Source organism: Emydura macquarii, unplaced genomic scaffold, assembly GCF_026122565.2.
Source record: "Emydura macquarii macquarii isolate MOO-44397 ecotype Brisbane River unplaced genomic scaffold, CSIRO-AGI_Emac_v2 contig_2897, whole genome shotgun sequence".
NCBI lineage: Eukaryota > Metazoa > Chordata > Testudines > Chelidae > Emydura > Emydura macquarii.
The window spans coordinates 59,172,206-59,199,329 of record NW_027133034.1 but is presented as its reverse complement, the minus strand read 5'-3'; the positions used below and the strand labels follow the sequence as shown (position 1 = coordinate 59,199,329).

The 27,124-nt window shown below is 39.1% G+C and overlaps 1 protein-coding gene across 1 annotated transcript in view; it reads left to right on the top strand.

Annotated features, from left to right (window-relative positions):
* MAP3K1 (mitogen-activated protein kinase kinase kinase 1) overlaps positions 1-22,524 on the top strand; it is a 90,497-nt gene extending 67,973 nt beyond the window's left edge. The window contains exons 7-20 of the mRNA XM_067569188.1: positions 33-154; positions 1,648-1,729; positions 1,859-2,039; positions 3,451-3,741; positions 4,254-4,375; positions 5,759-5,850; positions 6,157-6,346; positions 6,732-8,022; positions 9,660-9,812; positions 14,380-14,542; positions 16,591-16,722; positions 17,759-17,901; positions 18,407-18,538; positions 19,895-22,524. Coding sequence (XP_067425289.1) covers positions 33-154; positions 1,648-1,729; positions 1,859-2,039; positions 3,451-3,741; positions 4,254-4,375; positions 5,759-5,850; positions 6,157-6,346; positions 6,732-8,022; positions 9,660-9,812; positions 14,380-14,542; positions 16,591-16,722; positions 17,759-17,901; positions 18,407-18,538; positions 19,895-20,044 — 3,244 coding nt within the window. The 3' untranslated portion in view covers positions 20,045-22,524. The remainder of the gene's footprint in view (positions 1-32; positions 155-1,647; positions 1,730-1,858; positions 2,040-3,450; positions 3,742-4,253; positions 4,376-5,758; positions 5,851-6,156; positions 6,347-6,731; positions 8,023-9,659; positions 9,813-14,379; positions 14,543-16,590; positions 16,723-17,758; positions 17,902-18,406; positions 18,539-19,894) is intronic.
* Positions 22,525-27,124: the final 4,600 nt, after the last annotated feature.

The window sequence follows — 27,124 nt, the reverse complement described above, 5'->3', positions numbered from 1 at the left end:
TTTTTCAAATTGCTGTTGTCTGTTTTTTATAGTATGAAGGATGAAGAAGAACAGATGTGTCCCATTTGTTTGTTAGGCATGCTGGATGAAGAGAGTCTGACTGTATGTGAAGATGGCTGCAGGAATAAGTTACATCATCACTGCATGTCAATTTGTATGTCATTGTTTTATTTATATTTATTACTGGTGATCTTAAATACACAAACAGTTATGTAGTATAACATGATAGCTTGCATTTCAAAGAATGGTTAGCAGCTTTATTTTAAATATGTACAGAGTGAAAGATGTTGCCCTAGGAGAAGTAGCACAATTAAAGTGTGGTTCAGATTTACAGTGCAGTTGTAGCTGTATTGGTCCCAGGATATTAGAAAGACAAGCAGGGTGTGATGATATCTTTTATTGGATCAACTTCTTTTGATGAAAGAGACAAGCTTTTAAGCTTACACAGAGCATTTTTTCATGTCTGACAGTGGTACTCAGAAACAGACTGTTAAGCATAAGCAGTTAACATGCGTTGCATGAGACCATTGAAGGTGAAGTGGGCAGTTAACACTTCTGCAGTGGTGGGACAAAGGAGTGTTAGTGGCTTACAGATTGTGACAATAACCCATAAATCCAGTGTCTTTGTTGAGTCCATGACTTTTAGTGTCTAGTAAAGTTATGAATTTAGCTTCCAGGCTTGTCTTTTGAATGAGTTGTGCAGGTTTCCTTTGAGGATGAAGGCCAAGAGGTCAGGTACAGACTGATCATTTTATGAAAAGTGTTCACCCGTGGGTGATACGGTGTTTTTGTCATCTGTGCGAGTTCATTCGGGAGCATGGTGATTGTCTGGTTTCACCCACATAGTGGTTGTTGGAGCAGTTAGTGCACTGGATGAGGTACACCACGTGTTGTGATAGGAATGTGTGGGACCCATGGATCTTGAAAGGTGTGTTATGTGAGGGTATTGATCATCAGAGCGGGGGAGATATGGCTGCAAGTTTTGCATCTGTTATGGCTGGATCTCATGCTGTTTTGAGTTGGTGTGTCCTGGTATGTGGAAAGCTTGCTTCTGATGATGAATTTGGCGAGGTTGGGGGGGTTGTTTGCAGGCCAGAAGAGGGGGCTGTAGAAAGATTTCCTTCAGAATTACATCTCTATCGAGTATGGGTTGTAATTGTTTAATGATATGCTGTATAGGTTTCAGTGGATTTATGACTTATTATAACAATCTGTAACCCACTTAACCCTCCTTTGTCCTAAGACTGTAGTGGTGTTAACTGCCCACTTCATCTTGAATGGTCTCTCGCAACATATCTTAACTTCTTATGCTTAACAGTCTGTTCCACATTGTATTTAACTCTGGTGCTTTGAGTTACCATTTCTAGACCTGAAGAAGTGCTCTATGTAAGCCTGAAAGCATGTCTTTTTCACCAATAGAAGTTGGTCCAATATTCCTCGATTATGACTTGTAAGTCATACAATCTACTGAAGACAGCTGAATTCAAAACTACATTTATCCTTATCAAGAAAAGGATTTTCAGAGCTTCTAATTTAAAGTAAAATTTACTATATAATTTGTTGGTTTTTATAACCATGGGTTTGTTTTTACATTCCCATAAATATATAATATTTTAGGCATCATTATTTTGTACTTATACATTTCAGGGGCAGAAGAATGTAGAAGAAACAGAGAGCCACTTATATGCCCACTTTGTAGATCTAAGTGGAGATCACATGATTTCTATAGGTAAGCATTCAGTTTTACTGGACAGATTGACTCTCACATTTCTGAACATGTAGTTCAAGTATAGAGCTTTAATGGGGTGTAAATGCTTAATTTGGTCATCCACATTAAATATTTATTGTTTGTTTGTAGTCATGAATTGCCAAGCCCTGTGGATTCTCATTCAGTTCTCCGAGTGGTTCAACAGCAAACTCAGCAGCAGCCTACAGCTGGATCACAAAGGAGAACACAAGATAGTAATTTTAACCTTACTCATTATGGAGTTCAGCAGATCCCTTCTGCCTATAAAGATTTAGCTGAGCCGTGGATTCAGGTAACGTTGGTTTAACTTACAAAGTACATTTCAAATTAAAACAATTATTTTGTGGTCATTTTAGGTCGTATTTTCGTAGATTTTCCCTGCTTTTTTCTTTTTTCTTTTTTTTTTTTAAAATAAGGGCCTCCTTGCATGCAAAATTACATGTGCCAGGTCTTGTTTCTTCCTCCAATGAAGCCACGGTCGTTCCAGCAAGCAGATACTTTTGAAACATATTATCCCTTGTTTGGTTTTAATGCGAGCTCAACAACTGAGCTTTGTTCTTCCTGTTCCAAATTCTTTCAGAGCTCCATTTTGTTATGCACCTCCTGCTCACTCATTTTTAAAATATAAAATGAGAAATTAACTAATAATGGTTACAAGTATCCATACAACAAAAAGTAAGTTCCTACATAATCCTATCGAGTTTTTCTGAAAAGAATACCAGAGTATTGTGTTCAAGTTACTGAGTAGGCCTCCCAGGAATCCCAAGAAAAGTTTGACAAGGAGGTTTTGTCAATGAAAATAACGTGAAAAAGATGAAAAATTCTGAGGTGCATTCATTGTAAATTTGGAATATATGGGTGTTTAGCGCTCCTGAAACAATCCTAAAGCACATTATGGTACTCCAGAAATTATTCTGAACCACATCAGCTTCATGGTTGGTTGGTTGGTTTAAAATAAATTTAATTTAATTTTCAGGAAACTTTTTCTGCCCCCAATCTTTTTTTTCCTTTTGGGTTTTTCAGGGTGGGGATTATCACAACCCTGTTCAGTGAAAAAGAGTTGGTGTTTTGTGTCCTAATTCTTAGTGGACAGGTGTCATCACAAGCATAATCAGCACTAATAGGCACTCTTGTTAGTGGCTATACTGAGATGCCAAGTACTGAATGGCATGGAAGATGAACTACTCTCTTACCTCTAAAGAGAGGACCAGCTGAACGTGGATCAGGCATTTTAGGAAGGCTGTGTGTGGGAACTTCCAGTGCTACTGTCTGTACCTATTCTGTGGATAGAAGGTCTTTGTCTGCAGAACTACTAATCATCATGCAGAAAGGATTTTCCTGCTGAATACAGGATACAGGAAGGAAGCAAAGAGAACTATTCCCTATTAAGCTCACTAGCAGTTTGTAATTGGCTTCAGAATTATAATGATTTTTTTATATTACATGGGCGAAGATAATTATTTTCCAAAATATAGCTAAATCTTTGAAGGATCTATGCATTACCATTAATAGTATTTCATCTTATATGACAGGCTGCATATTTAAACTGATATTGCTAGTATATTTGCTGTCATAAAAGATTAAGACAAGATTTTCACTTTAAACCCTTTTTTGTTGTTTCTTGAAATGCAGTACTTAAATATTTAAGCTTGTAATGTTACATTTTGCAACCAAGTCAAATGGAATATGTTTATTTTTATTAGGTATTTGGAATGGAGTTGGTGGGTTGCTTGTTTTCTCGAAACTGGAATATACGAGAGATGGCACTTAGACGTCTTTCACATGATGTTAGTGGTGCTCTTTTATTGGCTAATGGTGAAAGCACTGGAAATTCTGGAAGCAGCAGTGGAAACAACACAAGTGCTGGAGCGTTGGGAGCAGCTAGTGGATCATCTCAGACCGGTATCTCAGGAGATGTTGTAGTGGAGTCCTGCTGCAGTGTGCTGTCCATGGTCTGTGCCGACCCTGTCTACAAAGTGTATGTTGCTGCTTTAGTAAGTAGTTGTTTACATATATTTTCACATTTTTGTGAAGAAGCTTGGAGACTGATTTTTTTTTTTTTTTTTTTTTTTTTTTTTTTTTAAATAACTACTAAGCACTCACAACTCTCAGAAAAGTCAGTGGGAATTGTGGGTGCTCAGCATACCTGAAAGTCAGACGCTATTTAGCTCTTAGGCGTTGTCTGAGAAGGGAATGGATAAGATCTTCAGATGTAAATCATCATGGCTTCCTTGATTTCAGCAGCTGAGGAACTGGCCAAATATTTTCAGATGCCTGGTGCAGTGAATTAGGATGTTGATCATACTTACAATGTTCATATAACCAGATTCTCAGATTAAGTAATTCTAACACTAATTAAGTATATATGATAGTAAGATATTACCCTTTGAATGTCACACAGATAAGCATTGTTTCATGTGTATTATGTAAATCTATTTATGAACATTTTTATTATGAACTGAAGTGTAGTTGGCCTGACTTCATATTTCTTTTTTTCCCCTTTTAGAAAACATTAAGAGCCATGCTGGTTTATACTCCTTGTCATACCTTGGCAGAAAGAACAAAACTACAGCGACTTCTCAAGCCAGTTGTAGAGACCATATTAGTTAAATGTGCAGATGCCAACAGGTATGGGGATTGATTAATTCTAAACTCATTTTAGGTCTTCAAGTTTTCAATAATCTTTTAAAACTACATTCAGAACTACCATTCCATGTGGAGGCAGAAAGCATGCAGACTCTTGGTGGACATAGATTAAGATATGTGGATCACAACTAGGGCTATTAACACATGGTATATATTGTTATAGGTCATGGAAGTCTTTGAAGACATTGTTTTGTAGTAACCAAATGACCTTGACAGAGCTCTAAATATAAGGGTTTTGGAGGCACCTCATAATAATTTTTCAGTATGTACAATACTTAACTGATGCTGCTTTCTTTCTTATAACTTTATGGACCCTATCTTTCCTTTCTCAACAAACGTCGACTTGAAATTTTGTGTGTATGTTATCACCATCCTTTTTTATCCTCTTGGTTATCTTGTATTGCCCTGATCTAGTGCTTGGGATTCCCATTGAGACTCTTTATTAGTCTGCATCTTAAAATATGCCTCCAGCATTATCACTTATTCCTCGGTAGCACTGTCCACCATTTTTTCAGGACTCAGTATTGTAATAATTCTAGATTGTGGCCTCTGGAGCATGTACTATTTTGTTTTTTTTTATACAGTGCATAATAAAGTTGGGCATTGATCCTCCTCCAGGATGCCTCCAGGCATTGCTTTAATACAAAATAATAAATAGTTATATAACGGTTCAGGCTCAATTCTCTACCTTCTTACATACTAGAAAACAAAAGTTCCATAATATCAAGCCAGAGGTATATAAATAAAAAAAAAAAAAGATTGGGTGTTGTGATAAAACATCATACATATCTCCTTCATTATATTATTAGTATATGGCACTTATAATGGCATGTTAATAGATATGTCTTTTGGAATGGTAATCTTTTACTGATTCAATTACAGAGTAAGTGTTGATCTTAAAAATGTAACGGAATGACATCAAATGAAATAAACATTAATTTCTTTTGTTTAAAAAAAAAAAGTATTGTTGGATTCCTAGATTTGGACACTTATGTAGGTGGGTGAGGTTGTATCATCAGATTGTTTTTTCTGTGCTAAAAGCATTCTTTCCAGAAAACATATGAAAGTTCAGAAACTTAAATTTGAATGATGTGGGCAAAAAAGTGGGGGTTGTTAGATTTTTATAGTAGATTTTTAGGCAATGCATGATGTTAGGTAAACAATGCCAAAACACTTTTTAAGATATAGAGGGAGAAAATTATGTGAAATCAATCAGAATAATTTGAGTGTATCGTAACTTATTAATGAAGAATATCAAATAATCTCCAGTCTGTTGATATATCAATTCCTGAAATGTTAATGATGAAATATTGTTGATCAAAAATATAAGATGTGGGCTTTACTTTTGGTTTTAATTTCTCATAGCCGCACAAGTCAACTTTCGGTTTCAACACTGTTGGAGATGTGTAAAGGCCAAGCAGGAGAGCTGGCAGTTGGTAGAGAAATACTTAAATCTGGTAATAACAGCTTTATTATACATAAACAATTATAGTCACATGTTTTATCTGTAAGCAAACATCATGAATCATTTTAACTATATTAAAGAACTTATCAAAAGTCAGTATTGTAAAGGGAACTGTTTCTTTGAGAACTTCCTACTTTTTCTTGGGGAACCAATTAATTCTGACAATTGTTCTGTTTCTATGTACATTATAACCATGATGTCTTTACTTTTCAATAAGCTAGGTTTTGATCTACCAGAATTTCATGGAATCTAGATTGCGTATAGGTTTAACTCTGATCTTGTAATCTGTTTTTCATAGGGTCCATTGGTATTGGAGGTGTTGATTACATCTTCAATTGTATTCTTGGAAACCAAGCTGAATCGAACAATTGGCAAGCGCTACTTGGACGTCTTTGTCTTATAGACAGACTCTTATTGGAATTCCCTGGTGAATTTTACCCTCATATTGTCAGTGGGGATGTTTTACAGGCTGACACTGTAGTAGACAGGTATTTCTCAATTATATTATTTCTTCTTCTCTGTAACTGAATTATTGGCCAGGTCTTCAAAATTGGTTGCCTAAGTTATCCACAGTCAAAGTGTTGACTTTTGCATGTACAGATGACTACATAAGTGCATGAGTTTTGCAAGCAAAATTTAGACAGCTGGTTGCCAGCTTTGAAAATTTGCCTTTCATACTAAAAACGTTTTCTGAAACACTCATATGACAATGATTATATCAGCTGTCAGTGTACTGATATATTGTTGATATGCATTGTGTAGATTGCTTCTATCGTAGTAATTAACTAGTACATATGAACTTGAACAGTACATATAGAGTGTGTGTATATATATATATATATACACACACATAATATAATTTGTTTATTTTAGGTATAAGAAGCTGCTGTCCCTCTTGAATTTTGCCTTGCAATCAATTGATAATTCCCACTCAATGGTTGGTAAATTGTCCCGGAGGGTATTTTTGAGTGCTGCAAGAATGGTTGCAAGAGTACCCCATGTGTTCGTAAAACTGTTAGAAATGCTGAGTGTGACCAGCTCAACTCATTACACAAGGATGCGTCGACGATTACTGGCAATAGCAGATGAAATGGAGATTGCAGAAGCCATCCAGTTAGGCATGGAAGAGGTGCATTCTATGGAATGCAGATGTGATGACTTTATGCAGCCATCTGCCCCAGATAACTCTCCAGAAACAACTCAGAGTAATTCTCCTAAGAATACTGTCCAGTTATCAGGGAAAAGTGGAAGAGGATTGGGTGATAAAAAACTGAGTGCCAGTCCAGAGGACATTTCTGAGACACTGACTGGTATTTCTTTAGGACTTCCTGTTCCATCATTAACCACTGAGCAACCAAAGCCAGCCATTCAAACAAAAGGCAAACCCCACAGTCAGTGTTTGAACTCTTCTCCCTCATCCAGTCATTCCCAGTCATTATTCCCAACACTGCCTTCTCCCTCAACTCCATCTGTACCAGCTGGCACTGTAACAGATGTATCAAAAGTCAGACCTCAGGGATTTATTCCCTGCAAAATACCCTCAGCTTCTCCTCAAACACAACGGAAACTTTCTCTACAGATTGAAAGAAACTGCTCTGAAAATAAAGAATCGGAGAAACTTTCCCCAGTTTTTACCCAGGCCAGGGCTATGCCCTCCGGTCATATACACAGGCCAAAGCCATCTCGACCTACTCCAGGTGATGTGAGCAGGCAGGGAGAAGCCTCAAAAACCAATATGACACTTGATCTGAATAATATTTTACAGAGTGACAGCAGTAGCAGCAGTAGCAGCAGTTGTAGTAATGCAGTTATACCAAGTGAAGAGACAGTGTTCACACCAGTAGAAGAGAAAGGTAGTCAATTGGATGTCAATGCAGAGCTCAATTCCAGTATTGAGGACTTACTTGAGGCCTCTATGCCTACAAGTGATGGCACGGTTACATTCAAGTCAGAAGTTGCAGTTCTTTCTCCTGAAAGGGTGGAAAATGATGACACTTACAAAGATGATGTAAATCATAATCAAAAATGCAAGGAAAAGATGGAAGCTGAAGAAGAGGAGGCTTTAGCTATTGCCATGGCAATGTCAGCATCTCAGGATGCCCTACCAGTAGTTCCCCAACTACAGGTTGAAAATGGTGAAGATATAATAATTATTCAGCAGGATGTGAGTATACTGTTTGTTTGTTTTTTATAGTTTTGTAATAAGGCTATGTTTCAGTTCACTAGAATTATTTAATGAACATGTCTGTACACTATTGAGAACACAGTACATAAGGAGGACACAGTTCCTTCCTCCAGGAGTTAGAATCAAAAACAGATACAGACAATAATCCAGCATGTAGTAGCTGCCAGTATGACTTTGAAGTACAGATGGAATCTTGTGGAGGTCATTGCTAAAATATTTTGATAAGGTTTCTGGAGGAAAGGCATCATCTGATGCACCAAGGAGATTTTCAGGCATAAGGTGCTATAGAAGAAAGTTTGGGGACAAGAATGGGAGAAGGGTACAAAGCAGTTAGGGAATGAAAGGTGGAGTAAGCAAAAGTGAGAACAGAGATTTAAGGAGGAATAGAGTTATGCCAGGTCTTGACAGTGAAATTGAACTTGATGCAGAAGTTGAGGGGGACCCAGAATAGAGATTGGAAAAGTGCAGTGATAGGAGTGAAAAAGGCAGCAGGAGTGAAAAAGAATTTTAACAGCAATATATGTAGGGAGAGGAGCTAAATGAGATATAGGGAGATATAAGGAGGCCAGAACAGAGGAGAATACATTCATTATTCAGCATTAGATAAGAGCTTTAGCAATAGGTATAGAGGGGAAAAAACATATCTATAAAATATTTTTGAGGAGGAGTTGATATGATTGGATGAGAACCTGTATGTGGAGGGGAAAAGAGTTTGACACAGTTTGCAAGCCATAGTGGCAGGAATAGTTGAATTGCTGGAGAGGCTGAAGTGGCGGGGAGTGTTTGTGCAGAAAAGAAAAGATATTTCAGTTTTTGCCACGTTCAGTGAGAGTTTGTGACACATCCAGTATAAAATGTCAGAAATACCAAATGAGCAGAGGTAGATTTAGGTCTCATCAGCTATCGTAATGGAAACTTTGAGAGCAGATTAGATCAGAAAGAGAGAAAGTATAGAAGGAAAGGTCACTTCCACTCTCTGTGCCCCTCTTTCCCCTCCTACTCAGTATCTCGTGTGTGTTTAGGTTATAAGGTTTTTGGGGCAGGGACTCTTACTGTGTGCTTCTACAGCACCCAGCATAATGGCATCCCAATTTCAAATGGGGCTTCTAAGCACTAGTTAATAATGAGTGAGCAGTAGTGTATGAATTTGAGTGTTTCAGACACTTTCTTTCAGCTTGTGTCTAAATTTAAAATGCATTTTATTAAACACAGAATTGGTTTGAAAACGATTAACATTGAAAAATAGATTATTCCAGTTGCTTTTCAAGAAAGACTCTTTACTGGAATATACTGGAACTGGGTACTTGCAGTTGTAGTGTTACAGTCAGCTACCATCTCTATATAAGCTGACTAGTTTCTGAATATTAAGAGTGTGTTTTCTCTCTTTGCTGTTGAGAGATTCTATTCCTAAATATGGGCCCATTCCCATGTTTGGCATTAGTAATCCCATGGTGTCCTGTTTAGTCATTTCAAATCTCGACCTTAAGGGTGATTTAGGAAAATGCATCGACTGACAAAAAAAAAATCAGACAGCTGTCCCCAATTAATTTTAAAAGTCAAAGTTTTCATATAGGCACTTGAAGTTTTTAACTAGTTAATCTTATGTCAATTTACAGACACCAGAAACGCTGCCTGGACATACCAAAGCAAAACACCATTACAGAGAAGATGCGGAATGGCTCAAAGGTCAGCAAATAGGCCTTGGAGCATTTTCATCCTGTTACCAAGCTCAAGATGTAGGAACTGGGACATTAATGGCAGTGAAACAGGTATATGTTCTTCTTCAGTGAGTATTTTCTAGAAGTTTAATGACTGAATAAACTGGGGGTTGGGGGGTAATTGAATAAAGATGTATTTACTTGGAAAAGTTTGTAATAATGATTTGCCCTTCATGATATTCTCTGCAGATCCACAGTGCCCTGCATTGTGTGCCATTGCTTGCTCCACTGATGCTTTGTTCTAGAATCCTGAATATTAAAAGTTTCCCGCTTCTCCAAATAGTCTCTATTTTCCTCTCTTTCCAGTGATGAGTGTGGTTACAGAACCCACCCCTTTCTCTGCGTGGTGTTAGTGTTACATTTAGATAGGTTCTTCATCACTTTTCCTTAAAAGAAAAATTAATATTTTGAATTTATATGGCTCTTTTCTTCTATAGATCTTCAAATATTTTTGTACCTCGACCAAGTTCACTCAGAGTGAACAGAGACTAGTTAAGAATGGAGTCCAGATCTCTTGATTCCCTGTCCACTGCCATATTCACTGGATAGTTGTCCGTATAACTGTTGAACTATTCTTTGTCTAGTGGTTAGGTTTTTGCCCACAAGGGACTCATCTGCCGTTATGGAGAAGAAAGTGTTGTTTCATAGGTGATTCTCTTGCCCCACAGAGTTATCTGGGTTCAACCAGCATCCTCAATATGGAAAATGCCTGGATGATGGTCTGGATGAGAGAGGAGCTACAAATGCAAGAGCTCCTTTATGGAGGAGTTAGAAGCAGAGTTTTTCTGCTTAAGGTGTCTCAGATCTGCGAGACTCTATGTCTGGGTCTCGGGCTTGATTTGAGGCTGGATAGGTGGTGGTCAGTGGCATGTGAGATACAGGTCAGACAAGATGATCTGGTCATCCCTTTTGGTCATAAACTCCAATTCTTAAGATCTGAGATCAGTCAGAGAATGCAGGTTCAAGGACTTTCAAGTCTTCGGATCCTCAGATTTGTCTCTTCTGATTGGATATCTGATTGGACCTGTCAGGTCTGTGAAGGGCTCTAAATGGTTCAACTCTTGTGCAGCTCCTCTTAGAGAACAAAGAGAAAGCAAAAACACAGGGATACTTCCTTGCAAGATTCTGTCATTTCAAATCTAGTAAGGATTGAGAATTGAGGATCATGTGGCCTATTCTGATCCCAATGTATCCTAGGGTAATAGGGTCTCTCCCTGGATCTGAAATAGCAGGTTACTTTTACTGAAGTAGTCAGTACTTAAATACCAGCATAGTCTTCTAAGCCTTAGGCCATTCCTCCTCCTTCAGAGATTAAAAAGATGTTTCTGGAATTGGAGGAAATAGAGGAGGATGAGGAGATGGGGAGCTTTCATACCCTCACTTCCAGAGTTGCGGATTCAGGGAGCATTCACATACATCCTCAAGAGTTTACTCCTTTGAAAGGGTTCCATGACTCGTACATTGTGGATCTGCAAACACAATATATTTAAACAGTTGCTGGTAAGTAACCTTTCATTACCCAAAATCCATTCAAAGAGAATGCAGGAAATCCTCCTCTGGTTTTGTCTTCTTTTTTCCCTTTCCCCCAACTCAGGTTTATGTAGCTGTTTCTCTTGATTTATATCTTTAAAGAACCCTCTTTATAAATCTAGACTATTTCCAAACTCTATCAAAACCAAATGATTCCCTCTAAATCTTTCCCTTTTCCTAACGAAGTCAATAATACTAATACTGAAAACTTGAATAGTTGCCTGTAAGGCACATTACACATATTAACTAATCCTTACAGTAGACCTATGTGGGAGGATGGTAGCTAGGTGTACCATTTCACAGAGGAGGAGAGACTGGAAAAGAGCTTAAGGGCCTGATCTGCAGAGGTGACTTTAGTTGGAGCTGAAATGCTCAGCACTTCTGAAGTCAGATCACAAGTGACATGCACAAGGTCACACAGCTAGTTAGTGACAGAGCCAAGGCTAAAATCCATCTCTCCCAATATCCTGGTCCAGCAGTCAATCAGATAGACGACACTGCCTCTTTTATAAAGATACTTACTTCGCTGGGGTCTCTGCAGTGCTTCACTTTGTAGCATTTACATTCTGAATCTCCTGTGTCGCGGAAGCACTTTAAAGCAGTTAATTGTTGAGACACTGTATGTCCAGTGACCACAGCTCCAAGCGTTATACTTGAAATTATGAATGTTTCGTGTTCCCAACTGTTTACAGATCCCCTCTTGTGCCTCAGCATTGGCTCACAAAGTTGGAAAGTATCATCAGCACAGAGGAGGAGCAGAATAGGATATAGGAAGAATTGGATGACCTTGTATAATAGAAATGGGATGAAATATAATACAAAAAGTGCAAGGTCATGCACTTAGGGCCAAATTTTCAAAGGCATTTAGGCACCTAAAGATGCATATAGGTTCCTAATGTGATTTTTGAAAGTGCCTAAGCAGGTTAGGCACCTAATTCCCATTGAAATCAAAGGGAGTTAGGCACCCATTGGGATTTTCAAAAGCACTTACTTGCATCTTTAGGTGCTGTATACCTTTGAAAATGTTAACCTTTCAGGAGTAATAACAAGAATCTCTGCTATAAGTTGGGGGTCTCATCAGTTTGGGGAAAAAAAACAAGGAGGAGTTGTATTAATCACAGGATGACTGAGCCACCAATGTGATGTGTCCATGAAAAAGGCAGATGGGATCCTAGGATTAATCAGGAGAAGTGTTTCCAGTAGAGATAGGGAAGTGTTAGTATCCATGCATAAGGCACTAGTAAGACCTCATGCGGAATACTATGCACAATTCTGACCACCTGTGTTCAAGAAGGATGAATTCAAACTGGAACAGTTGCAGAGAATGGCTATTAGGATGATCAGGGGAATGGAGAGTCTCTTGTTTAGCCAGCGAAGTGAAGGCTAAATGGAGATATGATTGCTCTCTATCAATAGCTCTGGGAATAAATATAAGAGAGGGAAAAACCTAAAGGACAGTGTTGTCCCACGAACAAATTGGTACAGACTAACCATGAGTAAATTTAGGCTAGAAATGAATAGAAGGTTTCTAACCATCAGAGGACTGAGGTTCTGGAGCAGCCTTCCAACAGGAGTTGTGGGGACAAGAAATCTAAATGGTTTTAAAATAGTTTGGCAAGATTAAAAAAGGAATTATATGATGGGATTGCCTGGATTGAGTGATCCATGAGGTCACTTCCAATCCTATGTTCTTATGACTTGTTCCTTCCATTATTCTTGATGTCACCTGACTTTTTTTGGAATGGTGAGGGGAGAAGAGCAAAAAATAAAATGAACACTGGTAGAGTTAGAAATCCATCTGAATCTGTCTATCATTAGAGCCCTGCCCAGATACAAAATGTGTATCCGCATCCAATCCACAATCTATTTAAAAAAAAAAAAGTCCATGGATATAAAGCTAAATATTTGTAGGGCTCTGGATATAAAATTCATGTCTGCATCCCATCCACAAAAATGGTCTGTGGATATCCATGGATTTGCAGGACTCTATATCATCCTTGTGGTCTTCTTCCTGACACCTCATGAGGCCAACCTACAGAACTGAATGCTATAAGCGATTTGTTTCTGTGAATGTAGAACAAAGACTTCTTAGGAGCGGAGTTGTGTAAAGCCTTGATAATGAGGACATGAAACTTACACATTATGCAAATGATGTGAGGGGAAACCAAAGTAGTAATTAATAGAGAGAAATTATAAGAATTATAAGTAAATTATTCTAAATGAATTTTAGGGTATTCAAACCTGTTAACAAACCAGCAAGATATCTAGAGCAAGAATGACTTGGGCTCATCCTCCTAGAATTGTGACTTCCTGTAGAGCAGGGGTGGGGAACCTTTTTTATGTCAAGGGCCTGATGGTGGCCCTGGCGGCGGGGGAGAATTCGGCGGCGGCGCGGTTTCACGGCGGCGGCGGGGTTCCGTGGGGGGCGGGGGGCAGTGCGGGGCGGGCGGGTGGGCCGTAATGGCATTTTCCCACTTGAATTTGGCATGGATTGGAGAGGGAAGTGCTGCCCGTGAATGACACCCTAATTTTATCCGTTTTGAAAGGAATCTACAAACTAAAAGTAGACTCAGCCCCTATTTTTCCCTGTTTTTCAATTTTCTCCCTGGTAATGTAGAGAGGGAGAGAGAGAAAGAGAGGAGACTGCTGAGCAGTCTTTTTATTTTCTTTTTACTGTAGCAGCATTCGTTCTATCCATGCAGAGCGAGTTAAAGGTTTGTAATGTTGCTTTGTGAATCCCAAGAATTTGGAGTGGTGTAGGCTTATTTTTATACTCAGAATAGTTTAAATGAGTTTAAAGTGCAGAATTACCAGGAGAATGATTGCTGCAAGCATCCTGTGCATTTACATGCCTACAGATCTTTCCAGCAAAAAGGACTCAAAAGATATAAGACGCAGAACTTGCAGGTTTCTGGACAGTGAGTAGAAGCAGAAAGGCACCAATATTTGAGGCTCTACAGAAAGAGTCATGTAAACCCATTAATCTGGTGGATCTAATATGAAATGAACAATTAAGGAAATGTAAACTGAGCCATTACATTTAAAACTATTATATCTAAGATAAAATGTAAATGTTTTTATGAAATAGGTGACATATGTCAGGAACACATCATCTGAGCAGGAAGAGGTAGTCGAAGCACTGAGAGAAGAGATAAGGATGATGGGTCATCTGAACCATCCTAATATCATTCGAATGTTGGGTGCTACATGTGAGAAGAGCAACTATAATCTCTTCATAGAATGGATGGCAGGTAAATAGCATTCTGTACATAGCAGAGAGGTAACCAAACTTCTGGAATAAAAAGGAAATGCACATTTGTTCCTTTTCTAGGAAGAAAGTAATTCTCCATTTTCCAGGGTTTTTTCTGTGTTAAACGAGCATTACAATTTGTGTTTCCACACTGATATATTTTAATGAATGACTGGAGTCTGTGCATTTATTAGTATTGTTGTAAGCACTATTTTAGGTTGCAAAACAGTATAACTCTGTGTTTTCAAGTGGTGATATTGGCATCTTTTCAAAATATTCACTTTTTTTACCTGAACTTTTCTATACTTAAAGTGAATTTTATTTGGGAAGTTTGAGCAAAAATCCTTTCACCTGTTCCTGAATTACAGGAGAGCATGTATAGGGAGAAAGGATTTCTTCTTGTGAAAAGGTTCTACCCACACTTTATGAATGGGGCTGAAGCAGATGAAGTTTGTAAGTTAGCAGTAACATAGTTCTTACTGAGAGTCAACTATTCTGTTTTCTTTTTTGGGGGGAAAGTGGGTTTGATTTAACAAATATATATATATGAAAATTACACATTAAGAGTGTGCAATAGAAAATGTTTTCATGTTCACAGGTGAGCACTTCAACACATGTAACAAGCGTGTGTGCACAGTTTAAGAGCACAGTTGTTAGTTCAAGAACCTTATACGTTCTGCAGGCTGAATAGTTTCAGAAACTTGGTTTGCTTTTTTTTTTTTTTTTAAACCTCCACCTACTCTCTCCCCACTCAAAAAGAAAATTAGCCTGGGAAATTGCATGCAAAAAATGGTGCATTAAACCTTAAACACTGCACATCACATCTCAAAAAATCATGAGATGGCTGTATCAAGAAAAGACATGTTATTCAGCTGCTCAAACTGAGGAGAGGTTATGTGGCTACCAAGGATGCAGACTTCGATTTGATGCAGTTTAAAATATTTCATCCTCAACTGCATAGTCTCAAATTAAGAGAGATTTTTTTTTAATCTCTGCTGGAGCTGTTTGGGATGGCCAACTTACTTGTAAAACTGTATTTCAAACAGAAAAAATATAGTAACCCACTCAGGCTGGGGAGATCCAAAGACATTTTGGATTAAAGTGAGTTTTTCAAAAATAATCTTACTAGTATAGTTCAATAGAAACATGTCTTGTAGTTTTTTAGAATGAAGTATCTTAATGACAAATAATGAGACTATGAAAGAAAGCATTGCACCACCCTCAACAATTATGTATCCTGGTAAAGTGCTCAGTATTATCAGACATTCAACTTGCAAACCCCAAGTGGGTATCACTGATGAAATTGTGCAGAAAACACTTTCCTGAAACACCAGCAGAGTGAAAAAAACCCAAGAGCAGCAGAATAGTTCTCAAATCTAAAAAGTCTGATTTTATGAAACAGTAGTATATGGTATAGATGATGATGTCATAAGTGGTCCTCACATTTCACTGATGTCCTGGTTATTATCAAGAGTAGATAGAAGAAACCTGAGACATGCAAATGTTGTCATTAGAAAATAAAAATGATAGAAAAATTGCATTTTTACATTTTTCCTGTTAAGTTTAGAAAATGTAACTGTTGCATATTAAATAAAGATATATAAATGGTAAGAAAAAGAAAGAATTAAAGTCCACAGAGGAACATTCACTAAACAGGAAGCTTGTTTGTGTTCTAACAACATCATTTATAATAACAATATTTTAAAACTGTTGCTCTTCTTGAGAAACTTAGTACAGTAACTTTAATGAATATCTGTAGGTTACTTTCCATCAGCAACAGAACTCACTAAATTTTATAAGGCTTTTTTAATTTTTCTTTTTAAAGGGCTATTTAAGGCAAATAGTTTTAAAATGTGTGCTAAGTTGCAGTTGGAAACTAAACAGCTGTGGTCGTGGGTGTCTTTGCTTTTACAATGTAGCACACATTTTTGAAAAATGGAGTCACTAGTGTTCAATAAAATCATAGAAAAAAATTAGTCCAATTCTGTCAGCCAAAGCTACCTACTGCTAATCATGAATAAAATAAAATATAAACAATTTATCTTCCAGGGGGATCAGTTGCTCATTTGTTAAGTAAATATGGAGCCTTCAAAGAATCAGTTGTTGTTAACTACACAGAACAACTACTTCGTGGCCTTTCTTACCTCCATGAGAATCAAATTATTCACAGGGATGTCAAAGGTAAGAACTCTTCATTGTGTTTTCTAGTCATTAGAATTCAGAAAGCAACAAATGTGATTCTTTGTTTGAGGGCAGTTATTATCTGTGTGTCGTTCTTATTGGAAGTGAGATCTATGCTTGATTTGCCCAATTGCATTTAGGAACCTTGAAGCTCCTAAATTCATCCAAACATTTATATAGTGCTTAGAGACATGTGCCTCCTTACACGTTGGAGAAAGGTGTTGATGCAAAAGATTGATTTAGGGATGAGCAAATTGGTTCAGCTAATATAAGCAAATCAAACCAAACTTTCTTTTCATTTTTCATTATTGGGCACCAGTTTGTTTTCTAGATATGTATTTTGTATATTTGGCAAGTACCTTAGTATTTGCGCTCTTGGTCTCAGCTTAATTTTGTAGATGTAAGGGATTCAGGTGAACATCCAAATGTTTGGTCCTTATGGTAAAGAAAACCACCAAACCTATGGAATTTTGCTTACCACTAATGTGTATATATAACTATCCAGCAAAGATCCAGTAAGAAAGCCCAGGTCTCTGATTTCACGCTACAGTTACTTGTGGCAGTTTATATTCACACTTAAGATATGAGAACAAATTTCAAAAGAATGCTTTCTTTGGCCTCTTTCTGGAGTTATTTTCAAGTGGATGTGAGCCACTTACATTCAGATAGAAAGGATGTAAAGTTTATAGGGGATCTCATATAGGTAGCTGTACAATGCCATCACTAAGTTCTGGTCTCTACCATCTTCCAGGAATGTACTGTGCTTCCTACATTTGCACCACTTCTTAGGCTTCATACTGCTTCCCTAAATCTTTTCTCTCAGATGGTCTCAGGTCAATGTGTGCAATGTTATCTAAGCATAATGGAGACAGATCACCTGCTATTAGACAGTTTTGAGCATTTCTCAGTTCTTAGCTCCTCATCTCCTTGCTTTCATGGGTTTGTCAGACCCTTAGTATTTTTTTAATACAGATAAGTATCTCTTTGTATTTTGACAGAAAGCCAACTAGCAGTGTTTTTGTTATGCTGTTGACAGGTGCCAATTTGCTAATTGACAGCACAGGTCATAGATTAAGAATTGCTGATTTTGGAGCTGCAGCCAGGTTGGCGTCAAAGGGAACTGGTGCTGGAGAGTTTCAGGGACAGTTGTTGGGAACTATTGCATTTATGGCACCAGAGGTAAGAAGCCACTTTGAAATTTGGGGGGGGTTGTTGGGATATGTGTTAGCAAATAATTAATTCAGACAAATGATAACAGAAAACTCTTTAAAACATTATCAAGTAGAGAAGCAGAGCTTCATATAACCTCATTGTCCAAAAAAATTGGAATTATGGAAATGTGTCATGTTTTGTTGCTATCTTGGTCTTTTCCCTTCTCAGATGGTTGTTCCAGTTACTCTGAGATGGCCCGCATCTTGACATATTGTTCTTTCATGCAAATAGCCACTGAGCATTCTTAATAACAAGACATTAATTTTTTGTTTGACCGAGTCTTTCAATTACTATTGTTATATTTCACACATGTATAAAACTTGTCAATATTTATGCTCTTGTTAACTCACTTCATCTAAAACGCTACTTAAAGTGCACTTAATTTGGCTTCTGTATATACAGAATAATGCATGTGTAGTGTTAGTGGCATGGAATTAGTTGTATTAAGCCTTTATGTATCTTCCTTTTCTAGGTACTGCGGGGCCAGCAATATGGCAGGAGCTGTGATGTATGGAGCGTTGGCTGTGCTATTATAGAAATGGCTTGTGCTAAACCACCTTGGAACGCTGAGAAGCACTCCAATCATCTTGCTCTGATATTTAAGGTGAGGGACCTTGTATTATAAATAAGTTAAACAAATGTTGGCACTTCAGTGCTTCGTTTCATGTACAAGAGTGTAGATTTTAGGAAGAAATAAGTTATACAGAGAATAATAATTGCAGTGCTCCCTTTTTATATAAGGCTTTTTATTACACATGCTGCCCTGATGTAAATCTGCTACATTCTAGCTATAAATTATTTCCTCTGGGCTATTTTGAAAAATGATTCACTCCCAAGAATAGCCTCTGGAGAGGAGTATTGTACTAAGATACACCCATAAGTTAGGAGAGCAAAGCAGGAGTGATCTCTGTGATGTCTCCAGAGCCCTGTCATATATTGTTGTTTCCTATTCTCCAGTTTGTTATATCACTATAGTACAAATTACAAAGTTGGGTACATTAATATTTTAAAACTTGGGGGTGAATAGCCTTGACTAAAAATTGATATATAGCATTCAGGTCCCCAGCCCAGGAGGACTTGAACAAAATTGTCAGACATCATTTTGGTGGACTATCTCAGAGCACGGATAAAGGATATTAAACCCTTTTCTCTACACCACTGTTTTTTTTGGTAATCAGAATTCTTATTAAAATTTCAAAAAAAATCTAAAAATCTTAATAGAAATAATGTAGTTGAATAGCATGCATGAATGAAAGAAGAAAATACGTCTATAAAATATGAGCTAGTTCAACAGTATTCATGTACAGATTCTAATCAAGCCCCGGTCAATGATAATCAACCTCTCTTGTTCATGAATTGGTTGGTGATCTCAGTCTAGTTACTGATAGCCATGGGTCTAAATCACCACAACCATTGTCCTAGTTAATCCTAATTGATATTCATATAGAGAGGCTATGGATTGAATCAACAGAGTGAAATATACTTCATATTTAGTGGTGATACTTCAAGGTCATGGTTGAAATGCATGGTCAAGGCACTCTGAGGGAGAGTATACCTATAGATACCCAACCCTCACCAGATCCTATGCCTCTTTGCATTATGCCAGTTAAACAGAGATAAGTGCTGTGCTAGAATAATGCTTATAAGGTATAAGCATGGTAGGAGAATTTCCCAGTTCATTGAGTTGATAACTGTCAGGGAGTCTTGGCCTAGAAACAGAATAAGAGAGGATGCAAGGAGAGAGCTGAGACTAAGAGTAGCAAAGGGCATGAATATTGGGGAAGCAGGCTTCAGAGGTCAGGGGCACAGCATTATTTTCTATAATTTAACCACTTGCATAATCTGTAGAGACATTGGACTTGGAAATGAGCTGTAGTCCAGTGAGCCAGCATGTTGTGGAGCCAAAAAAATCAAAGCTGTAGATGATAACTTCTAAAAACATTTTTCCTTCTGTCCGTAGATTGCTAGCGCAACTACTGCTCCATCAATCCCCTCACATCTATCTCCTGGTTTAAGAGATGTGACCCTTCGATGTTTAGAACTTCAACCTCAGGACAGACCCCCATCACGGGAACTGCTGAAACACCCAGTCTTCCGTACTACATGGTAGCTAATTATGTAAAAATTATGATTTACTGAAGATGCTACTGAATATAGAACAATGCCCATCTTGCAGTGCAGTTTAGCACAGCAGCATGTATTATTCTACTGGTCTTAATTATACATCAAGGATTTAAGGCCAGTGGAGGACCCTTACCTAAGTATGTGATTGACAAATCGAGATCTTTACCTAAGCTCAGTATGCAACCTTTCACAATGTGTGAAGAAATATGTGAACTGTGCCTTTTCAAAGATCTGGCTCTAGGTGAACAAGAAAGCATTTTTCTTTAAATCTGCATGATTATTTAGCAGATAAGTGATTTTATTTTCTTTTGGAGCACTTTTTCAGCAATATTAGCAGCAGAGGGGCTCAGGATCTATTTTAATATTGCAATCACTGTTCCATTTCATATTATGTGGTTATAAGCAGAGAGTTCTGCAATTCCATTCAGTTTTTCATCACTGGCTAAAAAGGAAATTCTGTATGTGTCCCTTTTTATTTCACAAAGTATGTTCTCTTAGTGAAGTAATAAAAACAAACATGGATGAATACTTTTAAAAACATACTCTGCCTTCATTAAAAATGTGAGTAGGCAGCTGTGGTTCACTGTGCATTTACTGCTGGCCCTGGAATTTTTTTTTTTTTTTTTTTTGAAGTTATGGTTCTACACTTCCATTTTATTCAATATTCAGGGAAAGGTGATCTTTAAAACAATCAATCTTCAGAACTAGGTGCAAACTAGATGTCTCTGACTATCTTGCTGATTAAATACAGGTTTATTTGAAATCTGGAATTAAATACTGATATTTTCAGGCTCTTATAGTGCAGGTATTTTTTTAAAGGAAGATTTCTCTGCATAAAAACAACTTGTAACCCAAGATCATGTTAAATGTTAGTTTTTGAGCCTATTTTCATATAACAATTTCTTTTGGTAAACTGTGTAGATGAGTTTCATGTCAAGGGCCCTGCCGCCAGCTCCCATTAAAGTCAGTGGGAGTTTTGCTTTTGACTTAAATGGGAGCAGGACCAGGCTCTGGATTCCAGTCTCTTACTGTGTAACAAAACTGTATTCATGTTCACCACTGATATTAAGTTGTAACTGCTGTTTTCCTTCTGCTATACATCATCTATTTACAGTAGCAACTGATAATTATGTAATTGGAAAATCTGTTTGTTTAAAAAAAAAAAAAATGACCTTATCCTAATAAAAGGTCTTGATTTTATCAAGAAATGAACTTGGACTTGAAAAGCAAGTTAAGATAAAATTTGATGTAAAGCTTCACCTGTAGTACAAAACTTGAGTTCATTAAAACAGTCTTAATGGTTTTAAAGGCAGGTTTTTAGATTCTGATGCATGTAATTCTGAAGGAAAATGGCAGCTGTTCTTTTGCTTTTTAATGGGGGGTGGGGTCTTTTTAAATCAAGTACTGATTGTTTAATCCATTTTAAAAAAAATAACTGTTCAAGTTTTAACTCTTCAGAAGCCAGTTGAATTGTTGGACTGAAATAGAATTGGTTATTTTCAAAGACTCAGGACAAACTAAATAAGCTATAGTACATTAAAAATGTACACAAAACATAAATTGGAAATAAAACAAGTTTAAGATAAGTTTACATGAATGATATTGCTCTAATAAAACAGTTTCATTAGATGTGAATGTGTATTTCATTTTGAAATTTTACATTCCTTTGTTTTGGAAGATTGGCAAACTTCGAAGAGTTAAAAAAAAAAAAAAAATACCGAAATGTGAAGTTTGGTAGCTCTAACTGTATTGTACTTGACTTTTTCTTTCTTTTTTTTTTTTTTTTGTAACCACTTAGAATTCTTCATTATTCTAATAAGGTTGTTTCCAAGTCTTTCTTATGTGCAAGCTTTAAAGGATGCACTCTTGCCAATTCATGTGTACTGGAAGATTAGTTGTCAGATGAGTCCTTTTTCTGACAGAAATGTAAACTGTATACACTGATGAACCTCAGCTAATCAGTATTACTTTGTAGATCACCATGCCTACCACATTTCAAACTCAGACTGCCTCTAGAAGTCCAAATGCATATTGTTTGAGTTTGTTTGCATTTCCCTCAGCTTGCTGGTAATTGTGGTGTTTTTAAAATGCAGATGTGATGTAATAATCTTATTTTCTTTGGATCAAAGCTGGACTGAAAATTGTATTGTGTAATTATTTTTGTGTTCTTAATGTTATTTGGTACTTAAGTTGTAAATAACGTCTACTGCTGTTTATTCCAGTTTCTACTACCTCAGGTGTCCTATAGATTTTCTTCTACCAAAGTTCACTTTCACAATGAAATTATATTTGCTATGTGACTGATTCCTAAGACTTCCAGGGCTTAAGGGCTAACTTTTATTAGCACCTTACTGTGCAAGCAAATTTTACAGAAATCTCTGGGTTAAGAAAATTTGGCTTCATTGTATCCTTTGTTATTTTAAAATATATCAAGATATTTTAATTAAAAGTTTTTACCCCGTTGAACCAATTTTATAGTATAATTTGTACCTATTTTGGTGTTTTTGTCTTTATAGTAAATAAAAGTTTTTGAACAAATGTTGTTCTTTATCATAATGCAGCTATTTTGAATTTAGGGACATGAATCAACACTTCTGGCACATTTTCATTGTTTATACACAGATGCATTTTGTATACAGCACCTGCTGCAGCTATGAGGCAAAGACTTCAGACTCCTCAGGAAAGAGTCTTATACTTTTCTCAGCTATTTGACAAAGAGTTGAACAGTCCAGCTAATCAGCATCACTTTGATCTTTCACTTATCTCACCTTTCCGTGACTGTTAACTTTTTACATTTTCAAAAAATATTAAAACCCATGGGAGGCTGTTGAATCTGATTCAATGACTATGCCTGTAATGTCATTTAAACATTTTTTTTTAAATACTGCTCTACTCATTATGACCCTGATCCAGAAAAGCACTTGTGGATGTGCTTGTCTGTCTCTGTTCAGCAAAATACTTACTGACTTCATATGCTTGGTACTTAAGCATAAGTTTAAGTGCTTTGATTAATCAGGACCTATATTATGGGTCTTACTGGGAAATATTTAGGTTCTTCTATTATTTATTTTCCTTTTCCTTTGTTTTTGTTTTTTAAATATAAAATTACACTCCTACATTTGAGCTACTATTTTATATATTGATACATCTAAGGTGTTCTATACTGGTACGTGTAGGTACAGTGGCAGCAATTCTTTTTTCTTTTTCTTTTTTTTTTTTTAAAGTACTTTTACAAGTTTGTTTTAATGCAAAAAAAATCATTGTGTAATCAGATGGGTAGAAATTAGTAAATCAGTTCGGCTATGTATGTATCTGGGGAAACATAAATGAATCAGCTGTACTTCTTCACTACAGAGAGCTTTATTGCTGCATTAAAATAGTAATCACATCAAACTTCTCTTCATATTCAAGTCATCTGAATATGTGTGATATCCTTAAGACTTGTTATAGTTATTTCCTTGCTTGGAAACAGTTTATTTTAAAAGTGAGGGAATCTTCTCCCAGAGGAGACAAGTGACGCCCTAGGTCTTCGAGGCACCTATCTTAAACACGACACCGGTCCTGCTCATCCTCCGGGCACAGATCCTCTGCCACCTGGCACCAATGGGGCGAGCAGCACCGCTGGTCACCGTCCTCTCACTCCCCACCATCGAGGCGGCATTCGTTTGAGTGTCATGGGACTCGGGGGTTGGGGCACTGGTCCCCCTCTCCGCGGCACCACATCGCAGCAAGGGCACCAGCTATTGCCTCCCCATGGTCGTTGGGCAGCTAGTCGGTTTCCTCGGGGGAGGACAGACAGGCTGCCACCCGCTCTGGGCAGTGCCATCACCCAAAGATGCAGGATCAAGTTCCCTGCCCTCCAGCTCCTGGGTGGCCTCAGGGCCAGTGGTTGGTGCACTGGCCATACTGGGGACCCTGGGGGCTTCTGGTGGCCCCAGGGCCATAATCGTACAGATCTTCGGGCAGGCAGTCAGCACCAATGACTCCGGAGGGGGCTCACGATTTGGCGTCAGAGGAGGATTCAGAACCCCAAGAAGGGACCCCCAAGAAGCAGCTCACCAGCAGCAGGAGGGGATGCCGCCACCTCCTGTGCCAGCACAATCCTCGTTGTCTTCACTGGACAAAGTAGTCGCATCAGGACCGTCGGCGTCGCTGGACGATTTTCAGGCCCACCAGGAGCGCCTGAAGAGGGTGGATTCGAATTTAGGATTGGAAGCAGAGGAGCTCAAACTGGCATCGGATAACCTCTTTGATGTATTAGCAGTGGTGGCACTGGCCCAGGTCGCCCTGCCTGTGCACAAAGGGGTGCTTAAAGTGGTGAAAACCCTTTGGCAGACGCCATCATCCTTGCCAGCAACGTTGAAAAGGGCAGAAAAAAAGTACTATGTTCCTGTCAAGGGTTTTGAATATTTGTTTACTCACCCCTCCCCGGGTTCCCTGGTAGTGGCGGCTGCCAAACAGAGGGATAGGCAAGGCCAGCCTAGCTCAACTCCCAAATACAAGGGCAACAAAAAGCTGGACTTATTTGGGAGGAAAATTTATTCAACAGCGAGCCTGCAATTTCGGATTGCAAACCAACAAGCGCTCCTGGGCAGATATAATTATAATCTTTGGGACTCCCTCAAGCACTTCGAGGAGCCGCTGCCCCAGGAGCACGCACCTGACTTTGTCACCATCCTAGAAAAAGGAGGAACAGTGGCTAGAGATGCCCTATAAGCGGCCTCCGACACGGCGGATTTATCTGAGAGATCCATGGCTTCAGCTATCTGTATGTGCCGGTGCTCTTGGGTGCAGTCTTCCGGTCTGTCCCAGGAGGTGCTGCAGTCTATTCAGGACCGCCCCCTTTGACGGGAGTGCTCTCTTTTCAGACCAGACCAATGCCAATCTTCACGGTCTGAAGGATTCAAGGGCCACGCTGCGTTCCTTTGGCCTTTATACACATCCGGCCTCAAGGCGACAGTTCTGCTCTCAGCAGCAGCCACCGAGATACCAGCCCCCACGTTTTGCCCCCTATAGACGAAGGGACAAAGATAGAGAATTTAGGAGGCGCCGGTCGACTGGAAGTAAAACCCTTTCCACAGTACTTCCTCATCCCCAAAGTGAAAGGGGTCTCATGCCCATTCTAGACCTGCGTCATCTCAACAAATATCTCAAGAGACTGAAGTTCTGCATGGTTTCCCTAGCCTCCATCATCCCTTCCTTGGATCCAGGAGACTGGTATGCTGCCCTCAACCTAAAGGACGCATATTTCCATATTGCGATCTTCCGCAGCCACAGATGTTTTCTCCACTTCGTCGTGGCCCGCTCCCACTACCAGTTTACAACTTTACCCTTTGGCCTCTCTTCTGCCCCGAGAGTGTTTACAAAGTGCATGGCGGTGGTGGCTGCACACCTAAGGCGCCAGGGTGTGCAGATATATCCGTACTTCGATGACTGGCTGATCAAAGGCGGGTTCCAGTCTCAGGTCTGGAGCAGCTTAGACCTCGTATGCGTCACCTGTCGCCGCCTCTGTTAATAAACAAACAGAAATCAACATTAACGCCAGTGCAGCGAATAGAATTCATTGGGGCAGTTCTAGAGTCCATTCAGGCCAAGGCGTTTCTACCACACCATCGCTTCGAAGCCATGTCAGGCATTATCACTCACCTTCACAAGTGCCCCCTCACAACAGCCAGATCTTGTCTGCAGTTGCTGGGCCATATGGCGGCTTGTACGTACGTGGTAAAGTTTTCACGCCTAGGGTTCAGGCCGTTCTAGTCGTGGCTAGCCTCGGTGTATACCCCGAACAGACACTCCCTGGACGGAGTAGTTATGGTCCCTCCCCACCCCTCTGCATCCTGTCCTCCCTGGAATGGTGGCAAGACCCTCACTCAGTATTGCAGGGTATGCTGTTTGAGGAACTAGCCCCCTTGATCACATTGGTGTCGGATGCTTTGGATTTGGGATGGGGGGCCCATATCAGTTCCAACCACAGTACTCAAGGGGTTTGGTCACTGGAGGAATGAGAGATGCACATAAAATGTGAGATTGCTATGGGCAATATGCCTGACTTGCGAGGTGTTCCTTTCTTCATCTCGGGTAAGGTAGTGCGGGTTCTAACGAACAACACCACCTCAATGTACTATATCAACAGGCAAGGGGGGGCTCACTTACCGGCCCTGCAGTAAGCCACTTTCACCTCATAGCCTCTCGCCTCCCGGGTATCAAGAACGACACAGCAGACTGTCTCAGCAGGTCCTTCTTTTCCCACCACAATTGGTCGCTCCACCTGAGGGTGGCCAGTATGATCTTCCAGAGGTGTGGTTCTCCCCAAATGGACCTTTTTGTGACCAAAAAGAACAAGAAATGTCACCAGTTCTGTTTGATTCACAGACTCAAAGAGGGGTCGCTGTCCAACATTCTCTTACAGTGGACGGAGGTTCTGATGTACACATTCCCGCCCATTCTGCTGCTGCACAGAGTCCTGTTGAAGATCAAGAGGGACGGGGTGATTATTACCCTGGTCGCACCAGCATGGCCTTGCCAGCATTGGTTCAGCACGCTACTGGAGCTGTCAATAGCCTCCCTGCTGAAGTTGCCCCAGTGGCACGATCTCCTCTCCCAGGACCAGGGTTGGCTTCTGAGCCCAGATCTGGAGTCTCTGCATCTGACGGCATGGACGCAGTGAAACGGGCATGTTCATCACAAGTTCAGCAGATTCTGATGGGCAGCAGGAAGCCTTCCATTCAGACTTCGTACCTAGCCAATTGGAAAAGGTTCACCTGCTGGGCAGTGTCCCAGGGAATTCTGCCCAAACAGTCGTCGATTCAAGCTATTCTAGATTACTTATTGAGCCTTAAGCTTCAAGACCTAGCTATTGCCTCATTGAAAGTTCACCTGGCTGCCATCTCAGCCTTTCACCCTCTGATAGATGGGAAATTGTTTTTTTCCCATTCTATGACTGTTAGGTTCCTGAAAGGAGTAGAGAGGCTCTACCCTAAAGTTCGAGACCCGGTACCCCCTTGGGACCTAAACCTAGTTCTGTCTAGGCTCACAGGATCCCCATTCGAGCCTTTGGCTACTTGTC